A 12,633-nucleotide genomic window follows, 5' to 3' on the forward strand; every position below is an offset into this window, starting at 1 on the left:
TCCCAATGTGTGATGAATCACAAAAAATCCTTGCATGGTTTACATACACTTTTACAGCTTTTCTTGACCTTGATCAAGTAAAGATAAAATAACCTGGTCTTATACTCTTCTTTGCTTACATTAAATAGAAAAGACTCAAACCAAAGCATAATATTAGATTTAATGCTGGTTTAATTTGCCTCAAATAACTATTTACAACACAATGTACAACAGCAACTATGATGTACATACAGGTGTAGCAAAGTTGCTGATCTGCTGAAATGTCTTCTCAGATTTTTGAATCATTTTTTTTGTAGGGGCCACGTCTGGCCAGTACAGGTGCACAATGTGAAGGGTGGGTCTTGATGTGGTGGTCCTTTATCATCATTTCAATTTTTTACCTTCATCACCTGGCATACACTGGTAATTTCTTTTCGAATCATTCAAAATGTGGTGAATTGATTCAATACCCTGTTCAGATAGAAAGCCCAACCCTTTTTTCATTCTTTGAACCCTTTCGATGACATGGCTTTCCAGAAGATGGAGCTTAGGAAACACGCTTTCCTCAGGAAACACTGATCTGTAGTGGTGTCATTAATTAGTTATACTGGTACCTGAAAGACAGTCCAGAAAACAATTTGGTTGAAGTGAAGGTGTCATTTCTTGTCATAAGATACCATAAATGACATATATTTTGCTTAACTAAAGTCACTGTATGTGCTCATACAAAGCTTCACTATTATTACCTGTTTGCTATTTTTTACTATTTTAGCTCCATACATAAAGCGCACAAAATTGTTTGACACCACATGGTCTGCTGAATGATAAGATACTCAGTATTTGGCTTCTCAACACAGTCAATAAACAAGATGCACTGTTGTTGTTCAAAATAGTATTCATGTCCACTTTTGAATTTGTTTTTTCCATAATAACAGTTCCATTACACATACAAAGGCTTTGTTGACAAGCACAGTACAGAGCAGTTTAGAAAATCACATGGAGTAGAACAAGTAAATGTATGAGCATTTGATGTATAGAACAGAAGTATTGAGAATATAGCAAACATAATGTGGAGAAAAAGAGCTGTAACTCAAAGTTTTTTTCAAACATGACAATATTTGTATGTATGATTCCACAAATATTTTCCTCAGTCAAAAGAAAACATACACAATTCTAAGTTTTCATGTTAGTCCTCAGTTTTGCAAAATTACCATTCTTTTTGTTGCAAATAAATTTACTAACACAAGACAGTGTTCATTTTACATGCAATGTTGACAAATTAAATACAATGTTTATTTATGTTCAAGGTATAGTGGATCTTAAAACTTACTTCTGAAAAAAGATTCAGAGTTACAGCTACTTTCCCTTTCACATCACATTTGTTGAAATGTTATTAAATAAAGACAAACACAACATATTAGTTTAGCATGCAAAAATACTTATCTGATTTCTCTAGGTTCATACAAACAGCTCGTTGTAGGGTTAACAGAACATCCAAACTCAACTGAATAGAAATACAGTAAAAAACATGAATAATGTAAAAATATATGAAGATACAAATAAAATGTAAATGATGCTTCAGAAGATTGAACTGGAAACACCAAAAAAATATTGAAGTAATAACTAAACTCTGGAACCAAATTTGTTATCAGTCATTAAAATTTATCAAAACATACCCAACTTATCAACCTCATCATCAGTTAGCTCTCTGCTAACAGAATAAATATTGTGGCATGAGGCAAAATGTGTGAAGAGAGGTTGGTGCTTGACCACTATGGTCCTGGCCTTAGGCAGAAAGTCTGGGCAAACTTTCTCAGTATTGGCGATGACACTGTCACATAAAAGAGTTACATTTCTTGGCTGAAATGAAAAGATCAGACTTGTATTTAGAATTACTATACTAGAAAAAAAAACAAACACAAAGTTAATGACATGCACCGGTTATTTGACTTGACCAGTGTTTCATCCAGGGTGACATCAACAGGGGGGATTTTCTCCCTATACCAGAAAATTTAGGGGGATTTCACCAGTTCATATGTTCTACTTGTATCTCTAAGGTGTGAGTGGCAACATTTCATGGGGGCTGGTCCCCCTTGACAAATTCCAAGGAGGTGCCAACATGTCAACAGAGGAGGAATCCCCATCGCCCTCTCTGGATGAACTACTGCTAGACAATGTGTATTGTGTTATGTTCAATCATTATGACAGTAATTGTTTACTGAATTTTCATAACAGTAAGAATGAACCAATTACAAGCTGATTGTGCAAGAATTAAATTTCATCAAATACCCTCAAATACAGACACTGAAAGCTGAAAAGAATTTTTTAAAAATATGTAATGAAATATGAATTTAAAAATGAAACACTGCCAAACTGAGAATTGCCAACAAACCTTGCAACAAGTGTTAACATGATTGCCAACAAATGCTTGGCTGTGATAGTCTTGCAGATGGACATTGATGGTGGCTAAAGCTGATTCCAAACCCTTCACTGTGTAACCAGCTTGCTGAGGGAGCCTTGCCTTCAACTCATTTATCACTGTCATCTGGAAAAGGATGTCATTACTTAAGCTTAAAACATCATGATCAGCAACTACTTAAAAAATGTAGAAATATGAATTGGAATTGAACATAATTCATTACATTAATATTAACCTTCTCTGCTGCCTGTTTTTGCAGCTGTTTCTTTTCTTGCTCCATTTGCTTTATTTGCTGAAGTGAGGGTAAGCTAAGTCATCATCACCATCATCATCTTCATCATCATCATCAAGCATGGCATTGTTAATTTGATCCCGCAGTCTGTCTGCTTCAGCATTGCACTTGGCAACCTGTGCATCTTCCATAACAATTTGGTTAATGATGGTAATATATTCATCAAATCGACCACTCCTCAATACCGGCTCATCTATGTCACCTTGCTTTGCCAAATACATTGCCATCTCCATGTCAAGCATTTGACAAGCATGCTGCAGCAACTTGAACCAGCGATGAAATATTCCAAGGGATATATGTAACACTAACAAGGCAACCTAATTTAAAATAAGCATTATCAAATACTTGTCACCTGATACCTGCTGGAATAAATATGAAAATGATTATTATAGATAAATTTGGTCATGTTACTAACCCTTGAAAGAGGTATGTTAAAATATGGCTTCCTTATGCAGTTGTGATACTCCTTAGCATCCTTAAGTTTGGAGCCCTTCTCCACATATCTGGCATAGTCAGTCAACATCCTGCTGAGAGTCCATTTCCAATTGATGGTCTTTCTGCTGGCCTCATATGAGCAGTCTCTTTAGTGACCAAACACCAGAGACAGAAGTACTTTCCTGTAAATGCAATCAATACCAATGGTTTTCATGAGTGCAATGTAAATGTTGTATGGAGGTTATTTGGAAAGGAAATGGACAAAAACTGAGAATAAGCACATACCACTAGCTCCTGACAATCCGTATATTTTGAGAAGATATTCATAGTCTCCACTCAGCCACACAAGTAGTAGTTTGTCCCTGAAAACAAATATCAGACTTAGTCACAATGGGTTAGAAATGTTATTTGAAGTAAACATCTAAATACAGAATACTTGCTTTAAACTACAAAATTATATCATTTCTAAGTCTGAGATAATAGCTTTACTATACATGTTGTTGCATTTAAAGCCACACAGAACTCACATTCTTGACTATGGATATGCCTGGAAGAAAACCAAATTACTCTACAAAACATCTCATGAGTACCAAGTAATGTCTATTGATAAGACATGACATAGAGATGACATAAAGAATGATATTTCTCCTTTGATTACAAAATTGTTGAGCAGACAGGGTCAGTGCAATTATGAATTTATCCTTTACATGCAATAAACCTAGTAACTTACTTCCACCTATATTTATCTAGGGCATCTACATCTCCAGCATTCACAGACATTGCAGTACGTAGGTTTTCGCAGCTATCACCTGCCAGGAAAAGATTCACACAAGCAGTGTTCTCTACACTGTTAGGTTTTGTTACATTAAGTATTTGAAACACTGATTTCATGGATCCGCCTCCATGGTCACCACCCACCTTAATCCATATCTCATCTTGTGGGATGATGGTGTGTGTGACAAGTTTGAAGAGCTATTAGAAAAAGAAATATTTATTAGGCACAGTGTACTGAAAGGAAAGATGGCTGTTTAAAAAGCATGAAAAGCATGTATTTATGCAGTGAATGCAGAAAAAATGCACATGTCAACTGAAACATTGTGGCAAAATACCTCTCCAAAGCATCAAGTCTGTTCAGCACTGCATCTACAAGATTTGTCACCGCAATGCATGGTGCCAGACGTACTTCGCTGAGTCGACTACCATCAATCCCTCTGACTGGGAATGTAAAAGGCAGCGTCAGCGTTTTCACATCAAGCTTCAGTGTATTGGCAAGCTGCCTGTCTTTACTTTCTGCTCCAATGGGGCACTTCCACTGTCTCAGCCACCTTAATAACAAGGAAAAAATAGTTGAGAGGAAACAAATTCTTGAAATAAACACATTATTTCTGTATGGAAAAACTTGTTTTTTATAACACACTGTTGCACACAAAAACCTATTATTAAGAGAAACATACCTGTACATAATGATACTGTACTGTTTATACATGTGACAAACCCCATTCACAATGGTCTAATATCATGCACACAATTGTGAATGTAAACTTACCTTCGTAATTTCCTCAGTGTTGACCAAGTGATACCCAAATCTGTTTCAGAGCAAGGCCGGCTCCTGGAGGTGTATTTGGAGCCAACCCTAATAAATCAACTATTGACTGATTCTCTTTTCTTTGAATCCTCTTCATCTCATATTTGGCTTGCACCACTGCAGACACTGAATCACCACTCATCTGTTGCCTTACATTAGTAACACTCCGGCTCCTGCTTACAAGTGTGTACCGGCTACATTCTCTACTACTTTTCCTTGGATTTACGATGCGGGTCATAACTAAAGGCTGAGCATTTGAGAAAAAAAGCTTCACAAATATAGTCACTCACCAAAATTTTTGAAAAATATCAAATAAATTTCACTTCTATGTTGTAGTTCAACAGAAAGTCAAATTTGGAAAATATATGTAATTCACAGTCCTGTCATACTAAATCTGCATCTAAGTTGGTCTATCAATAACACACATTACATGCACATACACTTGGAAATATTTTACTCACCTGCCCTCTAGTCTTTAATTGGATAACTTTGTCATCCGCCATATCTAGTTTTTCTTTGACCAGTGTTGTTGTTAAAACTTCAAACTTTTTAGATGATCTGAACTCAGCCATCTGTTGAAGTAGAGTATCAGCAGCTTCATCTATACAGGGTGGTTCTGTGACACTGCTCTGCTGTGTAGCGTGATTTTCACCAGGGTTGGAGTTTGAAAATTTGCAGTAGTCGTGGTCGCGATACATTGGTAAAGAATATTTACATTGATTCACATGATCCGCAAGGTCTGCAAGGGGCACAACTGTGTCACAACCATACATCACATAGTCACATGATACACTTAATGATGACAACAAATTTGAAAATGCAAGAGGGACAGAAGCAATAGAAGACATAAAAATCGGTACACGACATATCGGACATGTATGGGTAACAGACTGCACAAACCATTGACAAAGACAATCACAACAAAATGTATGAGGCCCCTCACATAACACTTGCACACATGAATCTGCAACATCTTTACAAATGGGACACTCAAACTCTCGGGCGGTAGACGAAGAAAATCTATCTACGTTGAGTTCCAGTTCACATCTGTACCTTCTACCAGCTTTGGATTGCGTATGTGCACAAAGCACATCAGTGTTCACAGGAACTTTCTGTGAATGTTCAAGTTTCCTGGATTTCACACCATCTCTTGCCTGTCTCAAACTGTCACTGTCAGTACCACGTCTGTTATTTCTTTTGCTGCCACCTTTGCTGAATGATGTACAAACTGCCACAGTTTCCTGCACGCTGGTGTTTTGTCCAATTGTACACCTGAGTCTTCGTGGAATACTGTCTGTTGGCATTTCTAGCAGTAATTTGATGGCTAATCAAGCGCCTACCATCACGGCACAGATAATTTGGATGGACAGTGTCACTGTCGTCTGAAACATTTTGCTAGAAGCATTCTAAGATTTCCAACGGTAAGGCATTTTTGTCGTATTTGGTTGTACTGTCGACCTTGTGAGCACAAATGCGACATCGGTTCTCCAACAAACGCATATGAAAATCAAAATCTCGATTCATTTTACGAGTGACACTATTCCTGAAGCTCTAAAATCAAATTTGGCGCATAAAATGCCGACTGACGCACACGTCCTACACCTCAAACAGTGCAGCGGAAACCATTGTCTATGGTCGCACAAATCGAGAATTCCCGAGACAACAAAATAATTCCGAACAATCGCACAACAAAACAGACAACGAAAAATAATGACGATCAGAGAAAACTTGTATTCAGTTCCAAAAAAACGATTATTATTTCGAAATTGTCATCTAAATATCACATTACATGTCAAAATCTCACCTCGAGGGTTAGCGACGCCATTGCTGTACATCAGATCAATCCGTCACAAAGGTACTGGTAACTCCGCGTTTGGATGAAACCATCGACGATACATGACAAAAATATCCATTGCGAGTACTTAAAAAGCCAATGTTACTGTTGGTTCGGAAACTGGTCGTTATTATCCGCAATAACTGATCGAAAAAAAAAAGCTGACGAGGCTGCTCGACAACGTGTTGATCGAAATCTCATCCAAATAACGACCTATACGAGATCTCGTCCTACACTTGTTCATTAATTCTTTACTCAAACTAAGTGCCATAGGCCGACACAGGCAAACGCATGTGAGGATGAGTGGGTGGCTGCACAGCAAAGGGACCCTGCCATTCAACGCATCGTCATCCTCAAGGAGAGTGGAAAACTTCCAACCAGAACAAAACGGAAGACTGGAGTTCAGAAGTTCAGCGCTATCTCAATGAATTGCAGAGACTTAGTTTCAAGAGCGGTGTTTTGTACAGGAGTCGTATTACAGGTGATGGCAACAAGGTGCATCAACTAGTACTCCCTAGACAGTACAGAGCCATGGTCCTCAGAGGTCTGCATGATGATGTTGGACATCTTGGTAAGGACAGAACATTAGACTTGGTGAGATCTCGCTTCTTCTGGCCTTACATGGCACATGACGTTGAGACTAAGATCAAGTCATGTGAGAGATGTGTGAGAAGGAAGATGCCCCCAGGTGCAAGATCAGTTGCTCCATTGGTGAACATACAGACCAGTCAACCAATGGAATTAGTATGCATGGACTATCTGACCCTAGAAGAATCCAAGGGAGGTGTATCTAACATTCTGGTGATCACCGATCACTTCACACGCTATGCAGTCGCAATCCCAACCAGAACCAGACAGCGCAGACTACGGCTAGGCATCTCTTCAACAGCTTCATGGTGCATTATGGGTTTCCAGCCCGGTTACATTCAGACCAGGGACGAAACTTTGAGTCTGAGGTCATTCGACAACTTTTGCCAAATAACAGGAGTCCAGAAGTCAAGAACGACCCCATATCACCCCATGGGCAATGGACAGACAGAGCGTTTTAACCGTATATTGCTTGACATGCTTGGCACCTTGGAGGAGCACCAGAAGAAGGACTGGAAATCATATGTCGGTCCACTTGTGCATGCATACAACTGTACTACCAACGATTCCACTGGTTATGCCCCCTATTATCTCATGTTCGGACGCCATCCCAGATTACCTATCGACGTGTACCTTGGATTGGAACCTGAGGGCGATTTGCCAAATACATATGGTGAATATGCTCAGGACCTCAGAGACCGACTGGATTGTGCATATACGATTGCATCAAAGGCAGCTGCTAAGAAGTCCTCATACAACAAGAAGACGTATGACAGTAGGGCAAGGGGAGCTGTGTTGGAGCATGGTGACCGGGTTTTGGTGAAGAATGTTAGCATACGAGGGAAACACAAGATCGCAGACCGATGGGAGAGAGATATGTAAATAGTGGTTTGCAAGACCAATCCTGACCTCCCTGTGTATACAGTCCGGCCAGAGTCTGGGGTTGGAAGAGAGAGAACGCTCCATTGCAACCTACTGTTACCATGCTTCTCATTGCCCTGCCCATCTGAGAATCAAAGAGCAAAACCCAAAGAGACTGTTGATTATACAAGATCGACAAGCAAGGCAGAAGAATCACAGGAACGTAGTACAGTTTCGTCAGACTTAGATGGTGATCAGGATGTTCATTTCGTCCCAGTCTATCATGCACCACGGGAGAGGGTACTCGAACCTGAAGAGGCATCAGACCCAGATACTGTGCCCCAAGAGGAGAAACAAGCCATGGCTGGGGAAAAGCCCACATCAGTGGTTAGTGGCGTCAGTCCACCAGGGACTACTTCAGATACACTTCCGATTGAGAATTCCTCACTACCAGGAGTACAATGTGTTGTTGAGAACGAAGTGAGCGGAAGTTTGGAGCCATCAAATGACCCAAGTCTACAGGAGGATGCTGAGCCACACAAGGAGTTTGAAATTCAGGAGGAAGTACACTTCGAACCCATGCAAGAAGTAGAAGGGGAACCCTTAAGGAGATCAAAACGGACAATACGGCCACCAGATCGCCTGAATCTTACTCAGGTTTGCAGTAAGCCAGAGTGGATGGTCAAAGCAGATTACCTCACATCTGTGAAGTTTAATGCCCAAGGTGACTCTGCAGAACGTCTTTGTGCCGCGTTGATTGACATTGTATCGAACGGTTAATCCCTGACTGAATTTTTTTGTGAATATCGGGACGATATTCCAGAAAGCAGGGAAGTGTGTAACCATAGACAATTTTATTTTTTATTTTCTTTTCTGATTGTATATATATACTGTATACAGGTACTATACGTACCTACCTAATACGAATGAGTAGCCAGTTAGCGAGAGTGGGTACAGCACCACCAGTGTCAGACTTTCACTGCTGAGAATCTCGCGATATCTGACGAGATTCATTAAAGAGTTTGACTTGCAGACAACTGCACATTTTCTGTGTCTGCCTCATTGATATTTCTTTTCAAGCTTTTGACAGCAGTGAACGTTGTGGTCGAGTAAACTGTAGATGTATACTCTCCTTTATTTTAACAGGTATGTTTGGTATAATATTTCAGTGATTTTGCCGAGTTTTGCTCAGTTGAAAGTTTGGATGAGATCGCCGCCCATGAGGAGACGCGCCATGTGTTTCATGAGCTAATTTTAGCGACTGTGCAAGTGAACTTCTGATGTGACGATCGATGCGTCTAAAAGACTTATATATAGTTCTCAGTCATTGAAACGGGACAAGTGGCTCCGGCGATAGATGTAAACAAATCGTCTCCAGTGTTGTTAAAGTATCATAGCTCATTTCTGTTAGTTATTGAGAAAAGGCCTTGTAGTTTAGTGTAGTATAGTGAACGTCGATTCTGATCAGCTGTTCAGTTTTTCATGCATGTGTTGAAACAGTACGCCAAAGTTTTCATGGCGTTGCCTTGTTGTAAGAGATTGTTGATTTTTGAGATTCATTAAAGAGTTTGACTTGCAGACAACTGCACATTTTCTGTGTCTGCCTCATTGATATTTCTTTTCAAGCTTTTGACAGCAGTGAACGTTGTGGTCGAGTAAACTGTAGATGTATACTCTCCTTTATTTTAACAGGGTTTCCCCTTACACTGGCTACAATTACATAGCATGGAGATACAAGCATTTCTTTTTACCTTCACGATGACAAGGGAGCTACCTCCGTGATGTAGGCTTAAGAAGTCTGTTTCGTCGCAAAAAAACCATCAACTATGAAAATCTGTTATTTTTGAACATATGTTTTCTCAGCACCACAAACATATATGCCTCGAAGGCTATGTTTCACCCCAATAGTTATATTTGAGGACTCCGTAAACAGAATCCGCAGTATTTTGTGAACCCGGAAGTAAATTGTGTTCGGCTCAATATCATACATTGCCTATCGACAGCGAGCTCCGAGCGAAACTGCCCACGTTCCATGTACCTTCTTCAAGGCCAGTGCAAACGCTGTCTGTGCAAAATTTGTGGCCACTCATGCTTTATGTGATGGAAAACCTCCCTTACATGGACGTAGCAGACTAACTTTGGATTTCGATAATGTCATGTCCATGCAGCGAGTTGGAGGTTGGCGCACTTCCCCACAACTCTCCCACCGCCGCCCACATTCCGATATCCCGCATACACAAAGCTCAGGACTGACAGGATGATTAGCAGAATGATTGCAGGAAACCCGTAGTTCAGCTCTGTTGTGGTTTGTAAGTAGACATAATTGCTTCTTGGAGAGGTTTTTCCGGGATTGGGAGCCATGGCCATGCAAATCTACACTTTTCACTGCAATGCGCCCGTTTGGATAGCCTCTAAATCAGGCAGACAATGAACAATTGTAAAACCAAATGACCAGATCGTGGCCCAAGGGTTCAAAGATCATTATCCGCATACAGGCAAGACCATTCGCCAATGAAATCTTTCGTTTCAAAGCATTAAAGTTGGGGATAGGAAATTTGTGTAGCTGGAAGCCTTTTTGTTTATATAGGACCTAAAAGCTGCTACCTGATTGGCTCAAAGGTTGGTATAATGAGAAGGCGCTGTCCTAATTGAATATTCATGAGCACTTCCATATTTAGGGATCGGAGCGAGTGAATATGTGGTGACATTGATCTAACACATTCGTCGGTTTTCTAGATGCCAGCCGACACAGCGTGAGTACCCCACATACCAATGCATCAGGCGAGAGAACAATAGTAACACATCAAGTATACTTGACACCAATCACTCGATTTTGAGTTAAGCGCACTCACGCTACCTTCAGATGAGTGTGTGTGTGTGTGTTAGATAAAATGTATTCATTTGATACACATTTATTAGCTTATTTACATATTGCATATATGTGTGTTCCTCTACAGCTAATTGCCCCGCACACCACAGCCCTGCAAAAACCCATGTATGTAGGGCCGGTCGGTGACTTCAAATCCTCTTTGGGACTTGACGTAAAAAAGCCAAATTACTGCCGAAATTCAGCGTTCTTGGGCCCAAGTCGTATCCCTGCTACCTCAGCTACTCGATCGCTTCCAAAAATGCCAGTCTTTTATTCACTTCTCGTAAATGTCGGCAACTCTCTCGCTAGCCCTGCATACGATGCTGTGTGTTAGCTGTAGCCCATAGCATCGTACGCAGGGCTAGGGTCAACATGGGGTCGCAGCCTAATTGCAGGGCTAACCTAAACTGTGTTGCTCTTCAAAACGATCATATGGCCGGCCAAGCATGAATGCTTTCCTTGCAGTGTTCAACGTTTTGCTGGTATGGACGATAGACGTTGAAAACGCTTCAATTTAAGGGACTGCCGGATCATCCTGGGTACATCAACTATTATATAGTACTGACGTTAAAAATCTGAGCGGCGACTAGCTTTTCACGATAACGCGGCAGCCGCGGCCGGAGCCGTTGTTTACATTCATCGATCGTACCACATGCGCACGGCTCCAATACACCATTGCCCCTACATCAGTCCTTTTTACCCAGCTTCCTATGCACCACCATATATGCCGTAGTGGGCAAAGGTCGAAGGGTAACTGAATTGTTTAACATGGCACACTATGACTGAGGTAATGACCTTCAGGGAGCTACATAAATGTATGACCTAAGTGAACTCTGCGTGATCGACCGACCCATTCATAAAATGTTGCGCCTTGTGGCGCATCAAAGGTAGAAATGAGGGCCATTCGAGATTTTTTGCACAGATTGCGCAATGGCGCGTCCTAGAATTAACTCTGTCAATTTGTTTGTCTTGCATCAACGGACTTGTACATAAGTGCAAAGTTTATAAAGAAATTAAGCTTTAATTGAATAACATGGCACACTGACTGATGACTTAAACGTGGTTTGCCTGGACAGTGGTTTAGGTCGAGATTTGTTTGACAGTTGATTCGACAATCCTTGATGTTTACACTTGTTTGCGTTAGAAAGATTACGTTCATAATATAGAAGTTTATTAGTGAGTTATTTGAAAGTTAAAGTTATCTGTAAAAGTTATTGTTATAAAGTTATTTGATAAAGTTACCTAAACTAAATGTAATGGTTTTTTAGTCCCCACGGACACCGTCCGGGGGACTTATAGGTTTGGTCATGTCCGTGCGTCCGTCCGTCCGTTCACGCAGATATCTCAGACATGCCCTGGTCAATTTCTTTCAAACTTTGCACAAGGATAGTACCCTACCCCATACAGATGCACGTCGATTTTTTTTACAATGCGATCAAATTTGGCCGTGTTAGAGGCCTTTTTAGTTTACACCTCCAATGACTCCCAGTTCTCCATAGACTCCCATGTATAAGGCCAAGAAAAATAAAAATTTAGTTTCTCATCGTATTCATATTGCAAAAAGGATGCAGTGACACAGTTTTTAGTCCCCACTCATGAAGTCCAGGGGGCTATAGATTGGGTCATGTCCGTCCGTAAGTCCATCCGTTTACGCAGATATCTCAGATATTTGACAAAATGTCACGTGCCCTCGGTGACCTTTGACCTAAAATACATATTTGTCCATAACTCAGTAATCACAAGTGCTACACCCTTCATGTATGGTATGATG

The 12,633-nt window shown here is 40.4% G+C and overlaps 1 protein-coding gene across 1 annotated transcript; it reads right to left on the reverse strand.

The window, feature by feature from the left end:
• Positions 1-609: 609 nt before the first annotated feature.
• Positions 610-4,091, reverse strand: LOC139144677 (uncharacterized). Its single transcript, XM_070715402.1, has 6 exons — positions 3,856-4,091; positions 3,411-3,487; positions 2,634-3,307; positions 2,372-2,524; positions 1,656-1,839; positions 610-1,483 (listed from the first exon to the last, which is right to left on the reverse strand). Exons 3-6 carry the CDS (start codon positions 2,676-2,678, stop codon positions 1,419-1,421), a joined length of 447 nt encoding a protein of 148 aa, XP_070571503.1. The 5' UTR covers positions 2,679-3,307; positions 3,411-3,487; positions 3,856-4,091; the 3' UTR covers positions 610-1,418.
• Between the last annotated feature and the right edge of the window lie 8,542 nt (positions 4,092-12,633).

This window comes from Ptychodera flava, chromosome 12 (genome assembly GCF_041260155.1).
Source record: "Ptychodera flava strain L36383 chromosome 12, AS_Pfla_20210202, whole genome shotgun sequence".
NCBI lineage: Eukaryota > Metazoa > Hemichordata > Enteropneusta > Ptychoderidae > Ptychodera > Ptychodera flava.

Bases quoted from the DNA above. Each gene is read 5' to 3' on its own strand.
- LOC139144677 (XM_070715402.1), bottom strand. From the start codon at position 2,678: ATGGAGCAAGAAAAGAAACAGCTGCAAAAACAGGCAGCAGAGAAG. The intron at 1,840-2,371 runs GTTTGTTGGCAA...TTTTCATTTCAG, and splicing joins ATGTTAACACTTGTTGCAAG to CCAAGAAATGTAACTCTTTT. The intron at 1,484-1,655 runs GTATGTTTTGAT...ATTTCTATTCAG, and splicing joins TGATGAGGTTGATAAGTTGG to TTGAGTTTGGATGTTCTGTT.